This window comes from Xyrauchen texanus, chromosome 50 (assembly GCF_025860055.1).
Source record: "Xyrauchen texanus isolate HMW12.3.18 chromosome 50, RBS_HiC_50CHRs, whole genome shotgun sequence".
Lineage (NCBI taxonomy): Eukaryota > Metazoa > Chordata > Actinopteri > Cypriniformes > Catostomidae > Xyrauchen > Xyrauchen texanus.
The window spans coordinates 11,832,142-11,854,440 of record NC_068325.1 but is presented as its reverse complement, the minus strand read 5'-3'; the positions used below and the strand labels follow the sequence as shown (position 1 = coordinate 11,854,440).

The following is a 22,299-nucleotide window of genomic DNA, read 5'->3' as shown; positions in this document are numbered from 1 at the left end:
GTATTTGTTCTTTGCGATGCTCCTTTTAATGTTTGCAGTATCTCTTTCCCTTTGCACTTCATTTCTCTTTGTGCTTCTATGTGGTACTTTTCTGACATGGGTTGCAGTTTCGAGTCTGACAACATCACGTGGGGTGTGGCTTATTCACAAGGTCAAGGAGCATGTGCAGTTTACATGCACCTTGATGCCCACTATCTTCAAAATAGCAGACGCGATCAGCAGAAAAATGCCACTGATTTTAAGGTTTGTCCTTATTTTCTCTTATTTCTAACCAAGAAAAAATCAGTTTGAAAAAAAGCTCATTTTTAGGGTGAAAGTCCTGGTTACAGTGTGTTTGTGCTGTGTCGTTTGATATTACGGTCTGCTATTTTCACCTTAACTAGGTTTTTAAAACACACTATGTTTAGAATATTATATTTCTATTTAGTAATATTTAGTTTTTTATGGCAGACCAGTCTTCTATTACTCTCAAATACTATTTCTTGTTCAGTGATGATTGACTTGTTGGTTCTTGCTATCTTTTTCAGATGTTTCCCCTGTGAACTGCCCATCAACTTTGAGCTACTTTGATGTTTCCAGCTCCAATACAGGATACATTTTTAAATGTGTAACATAGGATCAGTTATTCTCTGTTGTGGTTTTCAGACTTTTTCATGTCTTCAAATGAAAGTGTAATAAAACTTGACAAAATTAGCAACACATACTTCTTTTGGCTGAATTAAAGGTTTAGTGCACTCAAAACGTACAATTCTGTCATTGTTTACTTGCATTCATGTATGACTTTCTTCCATGGAACATGAGAAATCTGTGAATATATCACTATGAATCACTGTTCTTCCCGTACAATAAAAGTAAATGGTGATTGAGGCTCCCAGTCCCTAACATTCTGCCTAACATCTTCTGGGTTCCACAGAAGTGTGCCATATGGGTTTGAAACTACATAAGCTAAAGTAAATGACAGAATTTAGTTTTTTGTTGAACTAATCCCTTTAAAATCATACATCTCTTATTCTGTGTTTTACCAAGGCATTTCAGGTTAGTTACGTTTTTAAACAACACAAAACATGACTCAAAAGCAAGTCAGTTTTTTGTATTTTATTCAAGTATTATTTATTAATTTTTAAAAACAAATTCATTTTTTAAATATTAAAAATGGTTGTGCATGTTACTACAAAAAACAACAAATCTGGATACACTTTACACACTTGAGCTCTTGGATTTTGTGTTTGGTCATGTCAATTGTCTTGGACTGATGCCTCTATTCTGGTCAAATAAAAAAATATTAAAATTATACATAAAGCCCACTCCTTTATTGAAAGGAAAATATAACACAAAGAAACAAGATTGTGGCAATGAAGCGTTGTAATTCCTCACCAGTAGCACAAAAGCCCCACAATTGTTTTCATCATCATGTGATAAGGAGCAGGGAGCACCATTTCTCCAGTAAACACTAAATTCTTTGGTGGTCTTGTACCTCACAGCCATATACTTCCTCAGTAAATAACTGGAATACACATTGTTTCAGGGTTAATATACATTAGGATTCCTCATGAGTAACATTGGATTGGCCTGCCACTAAACAAGTGCTAAAGAAAACAAAATAATGCTGTAAAATTATACTGCTGTTCTTCAGCATTAGTGCCTTGAATTTTGTTTTTATTAATATTTAAAAATAAGACAAAGATTGTTATGTTGCACTTAAAGTAACAGCTTCATATACTGACTTTTTATCAGACAGGAAACAGTTAGAACTATAATCAAGGCTTTGATGACACCATCACATACTTCCCATTATTGAAATAGGAGTTTTTAAAAACCTAGTTAAGGCAAAAATAGCAGACCGTAACATCAAACAACACAGGCCAGTGATATTAGCTAAAAATCTACATGAAGCACAAATGGACCGTAACCAGGACTTTGACCTTAAAAATGAGCTTGTTTAACAATTTTACATTGTGATATTTTTGGTTAGAAATTAGAGAAAATTAGAAAACCTTAAATCACAGTGAGATATTTCGGCCAAATTTTTGGCTAGTTTTGAAGTTAGCGGGCATCATTGTGCTTGTGAACTGCACATGCTCCTTGACCTCGTGAATAAGCCACACCCCACGTGATGTCATCAGCTCTAAACTCCGCCCCATGTCAAAAAAGTACCACATAGTGAAGGGCAAAAATAAATGAAGTGCAAAGGGACAGAGGTAAAGGGACAACGCAAAAAAGTGAAGCTCAAAGAAAAGTGTTGCCAAAAAATTTATTCCAATAGTCTGTTGCAGATTTAAAAAATGATCTAAATTCTGGGGTTTCGTTTACAACATGCATTGTTTTTTGCAATTAAACACAGCTTTGTCTTTTGCAATACTTTATATGCAAATATATAATGCATCATATTGACTCCATAGGCTGCTTTCTAATTCTCACACTTATTTATGCGTATGATCTTTTAGGAGCACTTGTGCCAGCCTGCAAAAATGGTCAAATTAACTTATTGATCACTTATTGATCAAAATGCTTGTCATGGTGAGATATTAATGTTAACAATGTAGTTTATGTCTTTGGTGAATGTAAGGACAAAAACAATCGGATGTGCCAAAATGAGATTTGTGCTTCAGGCTTTACAGTATAAATACTGTCCACACAATCACGGAACTAGAGCACGTTTTCGTCCACGCTAATCACTTTTCATTTCCAAACGTGATCTTTTTCCAAAGTTTGTGTTAATTGAGAGCACTTTCTAAATGCTCAGTTTTTGGTGGAGGCATAAAAGTAGAAAAATATGTTTTCAAACCCAATTGTCTTACCGTAGTGTGGATATGGCCATAGTTCTCAATAGAGAAACTGTTGTTCCAGTGTGGAAGATTGAAAATGGATTAGTGTTCATGTGGCCTTAATTTGTATCTTTTTATTTTTTATTACTGTACCTATTTTATTTCTTTTCATTTTGTTTGCTTTACATTTATTATTGCCTGTGTACTTGAAAAATTACTTTAGAACTTGAAGCAATATTTACTTTTAGAAATATTTAGACTACAAGCCATTTTTTATATATTAGTATGCTATCTACAATAGCATGTCAGGTTTTGCTGTGGTATTTAAATTGCTTTTGAGAAACACCAAATTAACTGGTATTGCTGAAATTTTGTTTTAGTGACAACCCTAGTTGCTCACATTGATGCATATGTTTTGTGTATGTCTCAGTGTGTTTATGAGTGTTTAGGTTTGGGGTTTTGTGTGTAAAAGGCCTCTAATAAGCACACAGGATGGCTTTAGACTGGAGGTTCTCATTACAGTGGTTCTTGTTTTGCCCAACCCATTCCAAATACACACACACAAGCTCACCTACTGTGCTAATGTTTCCTCTAGGTTTGCAATGCTTCGACATAAAGAAAGCCAAACCACAGGCAGCCACACACATGCAAACATTGCAGTAGTACCCAGGCATCTTTATGATGAAGCCTGGAGTTTTTGGTTGAGGTTTAGTGTGGTGGATACACATCTCTGAATGTGTGTGGCCCGGCATTTCCCCATTTGAGCGTGTATTTTTAAGAGCATGTGTTGGCGGTAGGTGGTTTGATTTGTAATTGTGCTTTAATGTTGTTGGTGTGTGTCTGATTGTGCGTTTCATCAGTAATGTTTGCTGTGTGTGTTGACTAAGGACTTTTTTTGGTTTGCAACATGTGGAGTGGCCTTATTTTGTTGTGATGTACTTATTCGAAGACAAAAAAACATGTGTGTGTGGCAATGTTTGGAATAGCATGCTACTACCTCCATTCTAGTGTTTCTGCTGTGTATATAGTATGTATACTGTGCATTGGAGGCAAACTATCTGTATGAATGGAATACCTGGATAACCTACTACATTTTCCAAAACGTAAAGCATTAGGGCTGTTACGATTATGAAATTTGACTTCCTACTAATTGTCAAACAAGTAATTGCAATTATTACTATTAATTGTCTGTTTAGGGCTCAAGATTATGACTAATTATTTGTTTCTGTCTTAGGGTTTTCACGGTTATGATGATTAATTGTCATACAAATTGTCATGCTTTTGTCTTAGCTGTAAGTGTGCTTCATAAACCTTAAGTAATTTATTCATATTAAACTGTTACATGATTTCCTTTAACCTTAACTTGTGAATGACATAAAAACAATATTAATATTTTTTAAACAATATTTAAAGATACTTAAAATATCTGTTCTCTGTTTGGTCAGCTTTAGTCTTGGTCCATTTTGCATTTGCACTGTTGTTGTTGTTGTTGTTGTTGTTGTTATTGGAACCCAGCCAACCTGAATAGCTATTATATTATATTAAAGCATGCAACAGAAAAATATTTCTATCCAAAATTCTTCACTTTCACACATTACTTTTAAGGCTCTCCTGTTAAACCCATGAGCCCTTATTTCACATGTAGAAAGGCCTTTGCGATTCTGTGTTTCTTCATTCTGTAATTTCGGACATGACACAGGGCTCCTCTGTGTTACTGCTTGTCATTTACACTGCCTGTATGAACCCACAATGACAAAGGGTTCCCACGCTTTCTGGAAAACCTGGAAATTTGCAATGCATTTTTCCAGTCATGGAAAAGTCCTGGAAAATTGGAAAAAATACCTATATGTCCTAGAAATTGAGTATTTGTCTTGGAAAATATTTTAGTATAACAAGACGGTTTGATTGTGTTGCTAGCAAGGTTTTCGTTACATGTACAAAAACATGGTAAAAACGGGATTCGGAATAGGAGTGAAATACGCTGTATCGGTTTGTCACTGCCAGCAGCTTCGCATTGTGAAACAATGTCAGTGGTTAAGGTTGCTTACACCCTCGTGATTGATTTCAGCTGCATCCAACTGTGTGCTTTGGGTCCAACCGATGCAGATCACTTGATCGGTTACAGCTACAGCCAGTCGCGTGCTTGGTTACAGCAGCACGTGCACGGTGAAAAGCAGCATTCGGGAAACTTTTCATTCATAAACAAACTGAATGACTTTGTACATGTACTGACCGTCTGAATGAGAAGGGCATGTTGCTCATTTACTTCAGCATTGGCATGTGAGACAATATTGTTCATCATGGAGACAAAAGGGCGGAAGAGTTATTAATGTGTAAAAGTGACTGATGATTATACATGTTGTGGGCCTTTCACCAAAGTGTTTTTCACACACTGTTTTCACTCATAAATTATGTCTTTGAGAGTAAAAAGCTACAATAAATATTTTAAAACTGTCCAAATTTATGAAGAGAGATTTGATGTCTCATTATTTATTTTAATTCATTATTACCTTATCTTTTCAGAGTATTTGGAGACACCATTTATATGATAGCAATACAGCGCAGAATGTCGTGGAATATGATATAGTTGGACGAAAATGAATGTTTGAATGTATAATTAATCAAATTCAAATTGTGATATGTCCTAGTGTGATAATTAAACTAAAAAATTCTCTGATTTTATTGAATGAATAAATAATCTGCAAGTGATGCGCACTTCAAAATGAAACACAATACATGGAAAACACCTCATCGTCATGCACAGTCTTGTGTGTATGAGATGACAGATACAGAGAGCACTCTGAAGTGCGCAGCACATACAGACTATGCATTTATTTAATTGAATCACAGCTTTACAGGGATTAATAATCACACTGGGCCATGGAGCAAACTGCTTATCTGGAGGTGAGAAACTACTGTCAAAAACAAATAAACACCAAAATATAAGCTTGATTTAAATGGACGCATGTGTTGTTGCTTTAAATATTACACTTGACCAAACAAATGACCAAACAATTATTTAATAATCGCAATTATAGTGTTCAACAGGTGGGGATCAGCAGGGACTTGACGATTTTTGTAAAATAAAAAGGGATTAAAAATGTCAACTTAAAGGTGGGGTATGTGATTTGCAAAACGGCCGGCAGATTTTGAAAATACACAACTCTAAGGTCCTACCTTCTCTCCTCCAACGCTGGCCCTGACTCCACCCATTCGAAAAACATGTACGCGCAATCATGCACGAGCGAAAACTCAGATGCGCAGTGTTCTAGCAGTGTTCTAGACTGACTAGTCAAACAGTGCATTCACCTGTCAGACAATTTTTCAGAGCAAATTGCTGACACAGCAGGAGGAGGGGTTCGCATACCACTCTTGAAAGGTGTAGAGCTGATTTTCTCATAACTGTAAAAAAAAAAGAACATAGCCAGCCCTGGCGTCTGTACAGCGGTCTTCTATTCAAAACAGGATTCATAGAAATGTGGAACAACCCCACTAGCACTATAAAAGCTCTATTCTCCATACATAAATACAATCGCTTCCTGTTACTGGGTCACGAGCTTTGAGTATGCGCATCGAACGGGACACGCGCCAGGGTGGTGGGGGAGGGGGCATGGTACGACCGTTTGATTGACACATTTTCTGTCCAATGATTCTAGATGGTCTTGAAAATGATTGGCTGGAGTTTTTCGAGTCCTGCCCGTTCCACAGATGATTAAATTGCTTAATTTTCATTTCAGTGCTTCTAATTTACAGCCAGTAAGTGGGTTAGGAATAGGATTTCAAGTTATTTTGAAAAAATGGTCAAAAAAGAAAATCACATACCCCACCTTTAATCATACATTTCAAAAAAGTTTTCAAACATATCATGAATTTTGAGTCATGAATATCAATAAGTTTTCTTAGGGTTACTCCATTTGACCTAAACAAAATGTGCATTTTTAATAAAAATTTCAAAACATATTAAACAGTCATGAGTCATTAATTGACAACAATGTAGCATTCTACAATTTGAAACCTCTTTTGCTGCATATTGCATACTATTTTACATATTTTTATAAAAATAGAAAGCACTTTAAAGTATATACTGTGCATTAAGTATTTAATTCCAGTATTCCATTCTGAACATAGCAAATTTTCCACAAAGGCAAATTTGCTGGGAAGAAAAGTCTTCATCAATCCTTTCTCAGACAGTAATGGGATTTAATTTAGCTCTGAGATGGACTATTTCGCTAACTAATCACTCTGTGTGCTTGTGTGTGTGTGTGTGTTTGTGTGTGTGTGTGTGTGTGTGTGTGTGTGTGTGTGTGTGTGTGTGTATACACATTAAGCAGAAAGATGAAAAAGCACTGGAGAGCATGGAGAACAAAAGGGCTTTTACTAATGAGGCACAGGCATGGCAAATGAAGATCAGAATAGTGTCCTTGCGTCCACTAATTGGACTGGTGCTTCTTACCGTTAGGGTGGATATTTGCTTTTTAGTCAAATTTTTCATTCAGACGCATCCGTTTGAGTCGTCGTTAATAATTCACTGTGTGTAAGACGATTAAAAGTGCAGTTAGCCTGTGTGTACATATTGAAGTAATGGTGCTTTGCTGACAGAACTGTTGTGCAGAATCAGTTGCCTGTTCCGATGATCATCTTATTGACTGTCAAAGGAAGGAGCATCTTTTTTTTTCCCTTCCCCTCATCTCTCTTTCTAACTCTCTCTGGAGTTTATTGAGCTATAGTCATTACAGGCAATTATTGTGATGTCAAATGCATCACAAGGCATCTCTCACTTCCTTCCCACATTTATACATTGTGCTTTCTAGACAGCTGGCAACACGTATGTGGCCATAGTGCACCAGTATACATGCTTAAAGAGACCTATACAATGATGCATTTGAGTGAGGAAAATTAACATTTATTATGGTAATCGTAGTTCCTGCCAAAATACAATTGTAACTACACTAAAAAGTTCCTAACTGTACCATTGTAAAACCATGGTATTAGTTGTTATCCTAAAGGACCCTGTAAATATCATGGTTTATAATATTCTTAACATTTAGTACCATAGTATTACTGTCTGATGCCATCCAGTGCACTATGATACCAACACAGTACTTTTTGTAAGGGTACACGTATTCCTACTACTGTAAAATGATAAAGAATTATAAATTTGACCTTTTCTAAAGAAAATGGTTTTATTGTCTACTAGTCATCAGTACATCAGATTGCTTAAAGTAATAGCACACATCTCAATAATAATAATAATAGTTATGCTTGCCGTAGCAAGTTATTAAAATGTTTCCTACAGACTGTGTTAAGCTAAAAACATGCTTTATGCAAGTAAGGAACGCTGGCCAGAGTAGGTCCTCGTGCTGGGGCGTTGCCTCTGTTTCTGAGACCGTCAATCCTCGCATCTATATCACGTGGCTTGCTGTGCATGACAGCTGAGGAGACTCACAACATGTGGAGGCACATGCTACTCTCCGCGATCCACACACAACTTACCATGGGCTCCATTGAGAGCGAGAACCACTAATTGTGACCACAAGGAGGTTATCCCATGTGACTCTACCCTCCCTAGCAACCGGGCCAATTGGGATGCTTAGAGGACCTGGCTGGAGTCACTCAGCACACTCTGAATTCTAAATCGTGACTCCAGGGGTGATAGTCAATGTCAATATTCGCTGAGCTACCCAGGCACCCCCCTGATTACGCATTAAGTTGAAGTTACAGTATTTTAACGACTGCATCTTACAAATGTGTTGCTTGTGTGCTAGATGCTGAAAAATGCATTTAGAAATGTCAAAAGTCGAAGATATGAATGGTGCAAAAGTTAATATGGTTAGAACGGCCCTTAAGAAGCTTTCAGGATTGATGTCTTTTAAGATCTTTTGTTGTTGGGGGTCTGGGTAGCTCAGCGAGTATTGACGCTGATTACCACCCCTGGAGTCACGAGTTCAAAAGTTTCTTGCTCTCAGTGGGGCTCGTGGTAAGTTGTGCGTGGATCGTGGAGAGTAGCATGAGCCTCCACATGCTGGGAGTCTCCACGGTATCATGCACAACGAGCCACATGATAAGATGCGTGGATTGAATGTCTCAGAAACTGAGGCAACCGAGACTTGTCCTCCGCCACCTGGATTGAGGTGAGATCTTTTGTTGTTGACAGGGTGGTAACGATGGTTACCATGGTGAAGTTTTGTGAGGACTACAAATATATGTGGTACAAATAAGTGGTTATTTTGTCTTAAAGAACCTTCCAGTCGCTGGTGTTTGTTGCATGTAACAGTTTGTACTTCAATTTTACATTTTTATGGATTTGACATTTTGAAGTTAAATTCCACATTAGCCTTGATTTACCTTTTGTAAATCCACTCCAGTCTCTTGGCACACTGAACTCTTTGTGTCCTCTGCTGTGTGGGAGATTTAACAGAATTTAAATTATGTATCATGTAAACCTAGATAGAAAACTCAGCATCTTTATCCAATGAATAAGACCATTTTTGAAGCTGTCGCAATGTTTTCTCAAAATTTCCTCCAAAGATTTTGCACAAGTCTGCGACGTCTCCACCGCATCACATAATTGAGGCCAAAGCATTAAGGCATGAAGAGAAATAAATAAATTAATCAGTGACAATCTCAGCTAAATGCACACCAATAGATGTGTCAGTTCTCAGAAATCCTGCGACCTGTGTGACTTTTGCAGTGAGGCAATTCCAGCATAATAAATTCTACCCGGGGAATGAATTTAATCCTCCCCAGCTCCCTCTCTCACTTCCTGCAACACCCCGTGCCCATCATCTTTTTTCCGCCCCTCTGTGGTCTTCCTCACTCATGGTGATAAATGAGTCAATTATCGATGGTTGTGCGCAGTCAGTGAAGGAGAGCGGATGTGCCGTTATTACCTGTTGCGGCGCCGTAATGTTGCAGCATTAATCATATTCTAATTTTCCCAGGCCTCCCGTGCGCTCCCATAAATCTGATGCCTACAATCAAGTCAGTGTATCGGAAGAGCTGAAATACAGCCAGGAGATGTGTGTGTGTGTCTGTGTGTGTGTGTGTGTGTGTGTGTGTGTGTGCTCTGAAATATTGAGAACTGATCATATTGCAAAGGGATGATGCAGTTTTGGTTTGACTATCCTTCTTACTATATATCTGTTTCTTCTTTGTCTATCTTTCTGTCTGTCTTTCTACATATCTTTCAGTCTGTCAAAAAAGTCACCGTTTGGATTTAAATAAGCAGATACTTAAGAGCCTATGATTGGATCATTATTGCAGTGATTGATATGCTTCAGCTGGAAACTGTTCTTTTAACCCTAACTGATGCAGTGTGCAGCTTCTAATGTTTTATACAACCATGTCGGAAGACGTCGTGCAAAAGTTACTGTGGGTAAATTATTGTCCTGCATCAAGCAAAGAAAACAACTAAGGTGATTGTTGAAATCACTGGAATTGAGTTAAGAACTGTCCAGTACATTATTAAAACCTTCTAGGATTTTGGAGAACCATCAGCTTTGTGGAAGAAATGTGGAAAATGCCGGAAAAAATCTTGAATGATCATTTTCGGCAGGGGTTAAATTGGAATTTGGAAGGTGAGGGAGCTCTTGATCTAAAATGGGACAGAGGGTCGGCAGCTTACCTCAAAACAGCTCCCAGAGCAGCGCATAGCAAGAGCTTTGGACAGAGTAACTCCTTTCTCTACATGCCAAATAATCAGCAGACCATCTTTTCAGGATAAGTTTTCTTTAAGTAATAAAATTGAGAAATGCTCCAACAACCGGGCAAATCCTTCTCTGTGGCTTTGGAGCTTTGGCTACTGTTCTGGACTGTGGCACTGTTGCTGCTACTGTTCGACTGTGGCACAGTTTCTGCTACTGTTCAACTGTGGCACTGCTATTGTTCTGGGCTGTTGCACTGCTCTGACCTGTGAAAATGCTCTGACCTGTGACTGTGCTGTGGCGCTGCTGCTCTGACCTGTGGCATTGTTTCTTTTCTGGGCTGTGGAGCTGCTGCTCTGACCTGTGGCACTGTTGCTTTTCTGGGCTGTGGAGCTGCTGCTCTGACCTGTGGCACTGTTGCTCTTCTGGGCTGTGGAGCTGCTGCTCTGACCTGTGGCATTGTTGCTGTTCTGGGCTGTGGAGCTGCTGCTCTGACCTGTGGCACTGTTGCTGTTCTGGGCTGTGGAGCTGCTGCTCTGACCTGTGGCACTGTTACATTTCACATTGAGCTTTCTCCACTACTACCAGGATGCCCACTAACAAAGCTGATCACATTCTTTTTAGTTTTTTTCCCTCCTCCGACCTAGAGGGTGCCGGAACGCCATTCTGCCCCAATATAACTCCTGGTTATTGGAGATCACTAAAATGCTTGGTCACCTGGTCGTTGAGGCAGGACACTGAAGACTTCTTTGGCATGGGGATGATGGTGGTGGCCTTGAAGCACGTTGGAACAACGGCGCTGCTCAGAGAGATGTTGAAGATGTCGGTAAGAACTCATGGCTATGTTTAATAGTGAAAGTAAGAGCATTTCCACAAGAACAATGTGGCGAGAACTCAACAACTGTGTGGCCACAAGAAAGCCACTTAGTGAGGCTAATCAGAAAAAACTACTTACATTTGCTAGAGAGAATAAAGATTGGACCGTGGAGCAATGGAAAAAGGTCATGTTGTCTGATGAGTCCAGATCTACCGTATTCCAAAGCGACGGGCACATCGGGGTAAGAAGGGAAGCACATGAAGAGATGCACCCATAATTCATAGTGCCCACTGTACAAGCCTCTGGACTAACTGAATGTACTGAATGACCAGGTGATCCTATCAGTTTATTTATTTTCTTCCCTGGTGTGGGCATAGGAGGACAATGGCAAGAAAATTGTGAAAGAGTAGTTCAGGGAGCATCAGGAATCATTTTCACACATGAATTGGCCACCACAGAGTCCTGACCTTAACCCCGTTGAAAGTCTTTGGGATGTGCTGGAGAAGACTTTACGGAGTGTTTCGACTTCCATTTAATTGGACTGAATAAAATGTTGTGACGTTACATAAGATTGCAGCAACAATGCCACAACGAATGCGTACCGTAATGAAATATAAATGCTGTCTAACAAAATATTAAGAGTATGTGACTTTGGCCAGGCAATGGATCTTTCTACGTATCTTTGTGTCTTTCAGCATATCTTTGTCAATCTGTATCTTTCTGAATGTCTTTTTGATTCTTTTCTTTCTTTCTGTCTGTCTTTCTACATATCTGTCTGTCTTTCTAAATATCTATCTGTCTTTCTACCGTTCTGTCTTTCTATCTATCTACATTTTTTTTATTCATTTACTTCATTTCTACATTTTCTTTCTTTTTCTGTCTTTCAACATATTTGTTGGTCTTTCTAAATATCTATCTGTCTTTCTATCGTTCTGTCTTTCTGTCTGTCTTTCTATCTGTTGATCTTTCTTACTGTCTTTCTACATCTCTTTCTGTATTTCCATCTGTCTGTCTTTCCACATTCCTGTCTCTTTCTATATATGTCAATCTGTCTTTATATATATATATATATATATATATATATATATATATATATATATATCTGTCTTCACATCATGTTGCAGGGATGGCAGTTTGTCAAAGGTAGAGTGGAGGCAGTACATGTTATGTTTTAATGTTTGCTATGGAGCATCTAATCAAGTCAAGTCAAGTCAAGTGGTTTTTATTGTCGTTTCAACCATATACAGTTAGTACAGTACACAGCAAAACGAGACAACGTTCCTCCAGGACCATGGTGCTACATAAAAACAACAAAGGACCAACATAGGACCACATGAGACTACACAACGAAATAAAATACCTATATAAACTACCTATATATACCTATATAAAGTGCACGTGCAAACATGTGCAAAAAGTACAGGACAGTACAACAAATTACTGACAATGAACAGGACAATAGACAGTGCAGCGCCGACCAGTACTCAGTAGTGCAAAAAGATGACAGTTTCTAAAAATGTAAACATAACATACTATGAGATAATGTTCTATGCACATAGCAGTTATTGAGGTAGCAGACAGTTATAAAGTGACAGTTATTAAAGTGCAACTCAGGACACGTGTGTGTCAAACCAGTCTCTGAGTATTGAGAAGTCTGATGGCTTGGGGAAGAAGCTGTTACACAGTCTGGCCGTGAGGGCCCGAATGCTTCGGTACCTCTTGCCAGACGGGAGGAGGGTAAAGAGTTTGTGTGAGGGGTGTGTGGGGTCAGTCCACAATGCTGGTTGCTTTGCGGATACAGTGTTTTTTGTAAATGTCTTTGATGGAGGGAAGAGAGACCCCAATGATCTTCTCAGCTGTCCTCACTATCCTCTGCAGGGCTTTGCGGTCCGAAACGGTGCAAGTCCCAAACCAGGCAGTGATGCAGCTGCTCAGGATGCTCTCAATAGTCCCTCTATAGAATGTAGTGAGGATGGGGGTTGGGAGATGTGCTTTCCTCAGCCTTCGAAGAAAGTAGAGACGCTGCTGGGCTTTCTTGGTGATAGAGCCGGTGTTGAGGGACCAGGTGAGGTTCTCCGCCAGGTGAACACCAAGGAATTTGGTGCTCTTGACGATCTCCACAGAGGAGCCGTCGATGTTCAGCGGAGTGTGTTCACCTTGTGCTCTCCTAAATTCAACAACCATCTCTTTTGTTTTGTCGACATTCAGGGACAGGTTGTTGGCTCTACACCAGTTCGTCAGCCGCTGCACCTCCTCTCTGTATGCTGACTCGTTGTTCTTGCTGATGAGACCCACCACGGTCGTGTCATCGGCGAACTTGATGATGTGATTCGAGCTGTGCATTGCTGCACAGTCGTGAGTCAGCAGAGTGAACAGCAGTGGACTGAGCACACAGCCCTGGGGGCCCCAGTGCTCAGTGTGGTGGTGGTGGAGATGCTGTTCCCGATCCGGACTGACTGAGGTCTCCCAGTCAGGAAGTCCAGGATCCAGTTGCAGAGGGAGGTGTCCAGGCCCAGCAGGTTCAGCTTTCCAATCAGGTGCTGGGGAATGATTGTGTTGAATGCTGAGCTGAAATCTATGAACAGCATTCGAACGTATGAGTCCTTATTGTCTAGGTGGGTGAGGGCCGGATGGAGGGTTGTGGTGATGGCATCGTCCGTTGAGCGGTTTGAGCGATACGCAAACTGCAGTGGGTCTAGTGAGGGGGCAGCTGGGTCTTAATCTGCCTCATGACGAGCCTCTCGAAGCACTTCATGATGATGGGTGTAAGTCGCGACGGGACGGTAGTCGTTGAGGCAGGACACTGAAGACTTCTTTGGCATGGGGATGATGGTGGTGGCCTTGAAGCACGTTGGAACAACGGCGCTGCTCAGAGAGATGTTGAAGATGTCGGTAAGAACATCTGCTAGCTGGTCTGCACATCCTCTGAGCACTCTGCCAGGAATGTTGTCTGGTCCAGCAGCCTTCCGTGGGTTGACTCTACGTAGAGTTTTCCTCACATCTGCCGTGGTAAGACAGAGCACCTGGTCGTTGGGAGGAGGGGTGGACTTCCTCGCCATCACGTCGTTCTGCACTTCAAACCGAGCGTAGAAGTCGTTCAGCGCATCTGGAAGGGAGGCATCTTTGTCACAGGCAACTGATGTTGTCCTGTAGTTGGTGATGGCCTGGATGCCCTGCCACATGCGGCGTGTCACCGCTGTCCTGGAAGTGACTGTGGATTCTCTGGGCGTGTCGCGCTTTGCCTCTCTGATTGCCCGTGACAGTTTGGCCCTAGCTGTTCTTAGGGCTGCCTTATCGCCTGCTCTGAAGGCGAGTCTCGGACCTCAGCAGCGTCGCACCTCCACAGTCATCCACGGCTTCTGGTTGGGCGTGTGGTGATGGTCTTGGAGAAAGTGACATCATCAATGCACTTGCTGATGTAGCTGGTCACTGATGCTGTGTATTCCTCCAAGTTGGTAGAATCGCCATATGTTGCAGCCTCCCTGAACATGTGCCAGTCAGTACACTCAAAACAGTCCTGAAGAGCAGAGATGGCTCCTGCTGGCCAGGTTTTCACCTGCTTCTGAAGCGGTTTTGTGCGTCTGACTAGCGGTCTGTATGCTGGAATTAATATAACAGAGATGTGGTCTGAGTAGCCGAGGTGGGGCGGGGCTCCGCCGGTTCGCGCCTGGGATGTTTGTGTAAACAAGATCAAGCTGTTCAGCCCTCTCGTTGCAAAGTCCACATACTGATGGAATTTAGGGAGCACTGTCTTGAGATTTGCATGGTTGAAATCTCCGGCGACAATAAACAGTCCGTCGGGGTGAGCGTTCTGCAGTTCAGCTCATAGCCCCATACAGTTCACAGAGCACTTCCTTAGCGTTAGGCTGGGGAATGTAAACTCGGTTATGCAAACAGTGGTGAATTCCCGTGGTAGATAAAAAGGTCTGCATCTAACAGTCACAAGCTCCAACAGCGATGAACAGTAACTAGAGACTAGCATAGAGTTCTTGCACCATTCCGTGTTGATGTAAACACACAAGCCACCACCGCGAGTCTTAAAGCAGAGAGCTGTATTTCTGTCGGCACGAAGCGAGGCGAGCCCGTCTAGCTGAATGGCGGCATCCGAACTCTGTCGCTGAGCCACGTCTCCGTGAAAACAAAGACGCAGCAGTCTCTAAACTCACGCTGCGTAGCCTGCTGGAGTCGGATATAGTCCAGTTTATTGTCCAGGGAGCAAACATTTGAGAGCAGGATAGGCGGGAGAGCCGGCCGGCTAGGGTTTGTTTTAGCCTAGCATGGACCCCGCCCTCTTTCAGCGCTTCGCTTTCTGCACACCGCTACGACGTCCTCTCCCGGCCACCGGCATCAGGCGACGCCGAGGGCTGGAGGCCTGGTCTCCGCAGCAAGCCGAGTGCAGCGTAGCACCTCCTGCAGGTCATCATGCAGCTTGGTTTTGCATGAGTCTTATATTTGAGTAGTGTCTGGCGATGGTAGACACGAACACTGGTTGCTCCGATGTCCATGTGTTGCAAAAGTCGGGCTTTTTTAACAAAAATAGCACCATTGTGGATCCGGAGTGGCCGCTGCGTGCTACCGCGCCGCCATCTTGGAACAATCATCACATTTTAAAACAACTTCATCATCCACCTCTAATTATTTTAATGAAAAGAAAATGTTTTCACCTTCATTAAAATTGGCTTCAGACAAATACAACTTGATACAGCATGTTTTAGGAGCACCAAAGCGATCAACAAAATCTCTCTTCCAAAAAACCCAATAAAATCTCTCCTCTCTCTCTCTCTCTCTCTCTCTCTCTCTCTCTCTCTCTCTCTCTCCTTTGCAGTCTGAAGTTGGAGTGTGAAAAACTGGCCACAGAGAAGACAGAAATACAGAGACATTATGTCATGGTAAGCCAAACACGCAACTTGTGTTTTGCAGCAGATACTATACACATCCAAATACTAGACATCTCCCTTCTCTGCTTAATCAGACATCCTTCAAACATGGCTCTTCCATCACAGAGTTGCTGTCATGTGCATTAATGCCCACAGAAATGGCAGCTATGTGTGCCTGGCATGCTATTTGCTCTTGGCAGACGGCTTAACCCCCTTTTCTCTGTCTATTTTTTTCTTTCTCCCTTTTTCTTCTTCTTGGCTCATAATTTTTTAGTGTGTGAGTTGCCTAGCAACACTGTCAGCTCTTGGCAAGGCTGGTGAATACAACAGGCAGCTGTCAGGATGACTTCTTTTATTGCCAGGGTCTTTTTATCCCTATGTCTCTTTTATATGTTTTACTCTTCTATCTGCCTATCCTCTCATTTTTACTTCTCTCTATCCATTGAAATTACACACTTTTTTCTCGCTCTGTCAGATCAATAATTGGCATCCAGCTGACCAGACTGGTTTAAAGCAATAGTTCATTCAAAAGCCTCACACTCATGTTGTGCCAATCATCTGTATGATTTTCTTTCCACTCTGGAATACAAAAGGGCAATGTTTACACTACACTTATGCATAAAATGAAAGTGAATGGTGACCAGGGGCTGCTGAGCTCCAAACCTGAAAAAGCACTATAGTTTGTTCTGTACAACTTGTGTGCTATATTCCAAGTTTTTTTTTTAAGCCTTTCTGTATTGTTGTGTGAGGAAAGGACTGAAGTATATGTAGTTAATCACCATTAATCTTCACTTTTGCTGTAGCTCTCAAATATTTCATGTTCATGTATATGCAAATATGCTTTGTAAGGACTTGGCATGCCGTTTGTGATGGCAATGGTACCAAATCTGAAAATGCACATTTTCAATAAGGCACACACGAGATTTGAGAGCTAAGGCAGATGACTAGATTATCGGTGATTACCAACATTCGCTTCAGTCATAAGCTCACAGAACAATACCGATAAGCTTAGAAAAACTTGGAATAATCAGATAGAAGTATCATAGCAGTAATCCAACATTTCCTTTTGTAATACGCAGAAGAGAGAATGCCATACAGGTTTGGAATGTCATGCATGTGAGTAAACGATGGTGGATTTACATTTCGGGTGAACTATCCCTTTAAGCATTGAGCTCTTGATCCAAGATGCCCTTTGGTGTTGGATGAAAACTAGCTTTTCAAACCCCAGCTTGATTCTACTAGCACTGTGGGGTCATTTGCCTCAGAAGATTCTCTTGCTAATAACAGAAATAATGCAACTAATTGCTCGATGCATCAAGTGGTAGTTTCTGTATGTCTAATGATCTCTCTCTTTTTTCTGTTTCAGTACTATGAAATGTCCTACGGCCTAAACATAGAGATGCACAAACAGGTAAGATTGCTGTTTGCCACCATTAGTAGCCAATATCTTTCGATTAGCAATGAAGATTCATGCTCAATCTTATACCAGTTATGCCTACCCTTACAAAAATCAAGAGTTCTGGCTAACTTGTTGCAAATTTGCAAAATCTATATTTTCAAATGCAAATTAGCTTTGCTGCAAACTTTTAATAATAATAATATTAATAAAACATAAATAATGACATAATAGTAGAATAATCAAAAATAGATTATCTATGATCAAATCTCCAGTGTGCCACAAGATATTTAGTCTCCCAATCCAACCCTGGTGAGCTGTCAGTTTAAAAATGAATGTTCAGTGCTTTGCTGTAATATGTCCTTTTATCTTTTTTTTTTTATCATTTTGTGAAGTTCTAAATTTAAATTATGCAGGGATCTTGTTTTATTTTTACATGCTTTTATACAGTTATATTATAATCCTCTTAGGTCTGGCCCGTGGCACTTGTTTTTAAAATTAATCTGCAAACAAATTAATTAGATCATCAAATAATGTGTCTGGAACACAAACTCCTGCTCACATACATACACACAATCATCTAAAAGTAGTTCGCCGTGACTTTCTCGCTCTTCTTCCTCAAAAATTGTCTGTTACTGCATCTGCATTTCTCAACCTTCCTCTCGCAGTCTTTCTCTCTGTGTCTCATGCAGATATCTGGTCAGTTTAAATTAGGTCAGTGCTCTCTGAGCATCTGTTCTCTTCCTCTGTTTCAATTGCACCTCTTTTTGATATTCTCAACAAATTCCCATCTCTAAAGTAGCCCCTTGCCCCCCTTCTGCATCTGGGGGAGGCCAATGATGGATGGATATAGGAGAGGAGGTGCAGGGGGAGGGATGGTGGACGTCTTCACACAGACAGTAACCCAAAGGAAATTTTGTGGCGTGCGACCACGGCACAAATGGGACTCGTAAATGCATACCGGTGTACCGATGTTTGTTCATACCTGCCGGCAAAATAAACAGCCGTGGAGGATTGCATTCATGCTAATAGCAAAGGAGCTGTGGTTTGAGTGGCTTGTAAAATATTACAATGGACCAGAAATAGATTGGTTGAGCATGGCAACCCCAGATTCAAAACTTTAGAGAAGCGTGATGGGACAGGACCACTGACCTCTACACTGGGAGCTCACAGGGGCATTGAACTCTACACTGGGAGCTCACAGGGGGAGGCGGCACTCCTCTTGCCTGGACCGGAGCAGCAGATGCTGGGCATGAATATTTCAGGCACTCCCTCTCCTCACTGCACAACAATTAGCATGAACCAGATGTGGGGGGCTAAAATATTTACTAGTTGTGTTCATATGGGGAGGTAGCAGGTTACATTCATGCAACATTGTGGTTCAATAGATAAGTTTTTAAAAGTATTGTAGTTTTATGGTTGTGGAACCATGTCTTTGACAAAAGAGCTGGTTTGTATCTTTATCAAAAGAACACATCATCACTACCTTCACGTCCACACCAATAAATTTTTATTTGAAAACGTATTGATCTTGCTACGTTTGCTCCTCTCAGCAACACTTGAACGCCGTTTTCCTCCCCCGAAACCTGTATGTTTTAAAAACTTTTTGCACACTTTGGAAAATGACGATATTACAAAAATGAAAAAGAAAAGGTTTTCAAATGAAAATGGATTAGTGTGGTCGATGCTATATTAACAGCCTTAAACTACACTCACTGAGCACTATGTTCCTAATAAAGTTCCAGACGCGGTCTTCTGCTGTTGTAGCCCATCCACCTCAAGATTCAATATGTTGTGCACTGAGATGCTATTCTGCTCACTACAATTGTACAGAGTGGTTATCTGAGTTACCGTAGCCTTTCTGTCAGCTCGAACCAGTCTGGCCATTCTCCTTTGAACTCTCTCATCAACAAGGCATTTCTGTCCGCAGAACTGGTGCTAACTGGATGTTATTTGTGATTGGCACCATTCTGAGAAAAGTCTAGAGACTGTTGTGCATGAAAATTCCAGGAGGTCAGCAGTTACAGAAATACTCGTCTGGCACCAACAATCATGCTGTGGTCAAAATCACTGAGATCACATTGTTTCCCCATTCTGATGGATAATGTGAATATTAACTGAAGCTCCTGACCCATATCTCCATGATTTTTTGTATTGCACTGCTGCCACATGATTGGCTGTTTAGATAATCAAATTAATAAATAGGTGTATATGTGTTCCTAATAAAGTGCTCGGTGAGTGTATATGTAATAAGTCTCAACCTCAAGACCATTTATTGATCGTCTCAGTGCATATTGTAAACAAAAATGACTAAATCTGACACTTTGTAATTTTAATTTAGAGTCGGGGAACACATGTTTTTAATCAATCAGTTACAAAAAAAAAATATTTGAAAAAAGTGAAAAATTATTTCAAGGTTGCTACAATGGACGATTCTGCAGAAGCTGTAGTTGCTGGATTTTAGGTTAATGGCATTGAATATTTGAAAGACAGTACAATTGTTTTTAGAGGCTGTTGGTAACAATTAAACAAAATTCTAAAGCATACCTAGTTTATTCCACTTTGTAGGGCTGGGTAAAAATATAAATGTTCTGATTAATCGTTATCGTCATTTGAATGATCATTTGTACAAACCCTCTACAATGTGAGTAGATCATTTGCATGTGCAATGCTTATGCACAAAATTTTGAGCTATGCGACTAAAATGTCTACCACTGGCTGGTAAAATTTTCAGATTTCACTTCAACGAAATGGAGAGCTTGTGAATCTGAATTAAAACGAGTCTGGAAATCTGTATCAATACCCAGCCCCAACTTTAAAGTTGACCAAATTTAGTTGTGTTAATTTATTTTATCTGTTAAATAGAGCTGTTCAGCCATGACTCGAAATTGTTGGCGAACCATGAAGTCTAATTCACCAGAGGTTCCCATGGGATTTTCCTATGGGGTTTTTTTTTTATTTTTTATTTTTTTACTTGTGTGTAAAATAAGGTCTGTGGCAAATATTACTTGCTGATATGAGGGAAACAGTGGCAAATTCTCTTTAGAGTTTTTGGACTACATCCTGAACAACACTATAAATGGCAATTGAACTACATAGTCGAAATCAGTATCAAATCAAATCGGGAGCTATTGAATCAAATTGGAGAATCTGTATCGATACTCAGCCCTACCACGTTGTTCCCCAATTTTAGATGTACTTGCCCCTAAACGTAAATAATGAATTGGTTTGGTCGTTTTACATGTCAATCAGATGGTCCCATTATGATCCAAGTTGGCAGTTCTTGTCCAGAACCTTTAATAAAAGTTTTTTGGTGTTGCTTGTCTTTTGAGTTGGTTAAATTTAAATGTATGCCTCTTTATTTCTCTTGCTTTCTTTTTGATTCTGTATCCCTCTCTGTTTCTCTCGCTCTGCAGACTGAGATTGCCAAACGGCTAAATGTGATCTGTGCCCAGCTCATTCCATTCCTGTCACAGGAGGTGAGATGAGACCTACACACAAATACACACACTTAGTCCCACAGATACACATCATGAGACTCACACATGCCACATTGTGCTCAGACACTCTGTGATTGATGTAATTCTCTCACATGTGCCCACACGCACTCACAGTATCTCTCCCTTTCTTTTTCGATCTCTCTCTCACACACATACTCGTGCAATCACTCATTTTTTTCCTCTCCCTCTCACGTTCTCACATTGTCTTTCATTTGGATGCCTCTGGGAAACCTATTGTTATTCTTGTAAACCCACTTCCACAAAAACGCTTACAGTTTGCCCAAAGCTTTTCCTGACTGAAGAAAAAACAACTTCCCCCTCCTGTTTTAAGTGTCTATTCATACAAAATTCTGCTGTGTGTGCGCAAGAAGTGTACACACTACAGAAAACGCTATGCCATGAATAGAAATCGTACACTACACAAAGACACACTAGGGTGGCCATCTGCCTTGTTTTGTTGTTTGCTGTTTGTTTATTGTTGACGTCCATTTTTCCTCTTCAACCTCCATCCGCAGCACCAGCAGCAGGTGGTCCAGGCCATGGAACGTGCCAAACAGGTGACTATGGGGGAGTTGAATGCTTCGATAGGGGTACGTGGACACCCCGCACTTACAATGGAAGTGAATGGGGCAAATTTTTGGAGGGATTAAATGCAGAATTGTGAAACTTATATTTTCAGAAAAGCACTTGCATACTTTTTACAGTCTTTTCAGAGTTGTAGTGTTTACGGCGTTATGTTTTCATGGCAACTAAGTTGTAAAATTGGTTATAACTTTAAACAAATACGGTTAGTAAGCGATTTTATCACACAAAAATCATGTTAACATGCATATTTTTTATGTCTTAATAATAATAATAATAATAATAATTCCTTATATTTATATTAATATTTATGTAGCTCTTTTCTAGGCACTCAGTGCGCTTTACATAGCTTAGAAGGAATCTCCTCAACCACCACCAGTGTGCAGCATCCACCTGATGGCAGCCATAGTGCACCAGTACGCTCAACACACACCAGCTATTGATGGAAAAGAGAGTAGAGTTATAGAGCCAAGTAATGTATGGGGATTATTAGGGGGCCATGATAGACAAGGGCCAATGTGGGAAATTTGGCCAAGACACCAGGGTTTCACCCCTACTCTTTGATTTTCTCACTTTTTCTCCCCAATTTGGAATGCCCAATTCCCTGTGCACTCCAAGTCCTCGTGATGGCGTAGTGACTCGCCTCAATCTGGGTTGCAGAGGACGAATCTCAGTTGCACATCTTATCATGTGGCTTGTTGAGCACGTTACCGTGGAGA

The 22,299-nt window shown here is 40.5% G+C and overlaps 1 protein-coding gene across 3 annotated transcripts in view; it reads left to right on the top strand.

Annotated features, from left to right (window-relative positions):
- LOC127641020 (transducin-like enhancer protein 1) overlaps positions 1–22,299 on the top strand; it is a 56,958-nt gene that overhangs the window by 21,243 nt on the left and 13,416 nt on the right. Inside the window, exons 3-6 of one of the 3 annotated variants that reach the window (XM_052123749.1) lie at positions 16,051–16,114; positions 17,469–17,513; positions 20,915–20,977; positions 21,514–21,555. In XM_052123749.1, coding sequence (XP_051979709.1) covers positions 16,051–16,114; positions 17,469–17,513; positions 20,915–20,977; positions 21,514–21,555 — 214 coding nt within the window. Of the gene's footprint in view, positions 1–16,050; positions 16,115–17,468; positions 17,514–20,914; positions 20,978–21,513; positions 21,589–22,299 lie in introns of all 3 variants that reach the window. The other 2 variants (XM_052123748.1, XM_052123750.1) reach the window with 2 other exon arrangements.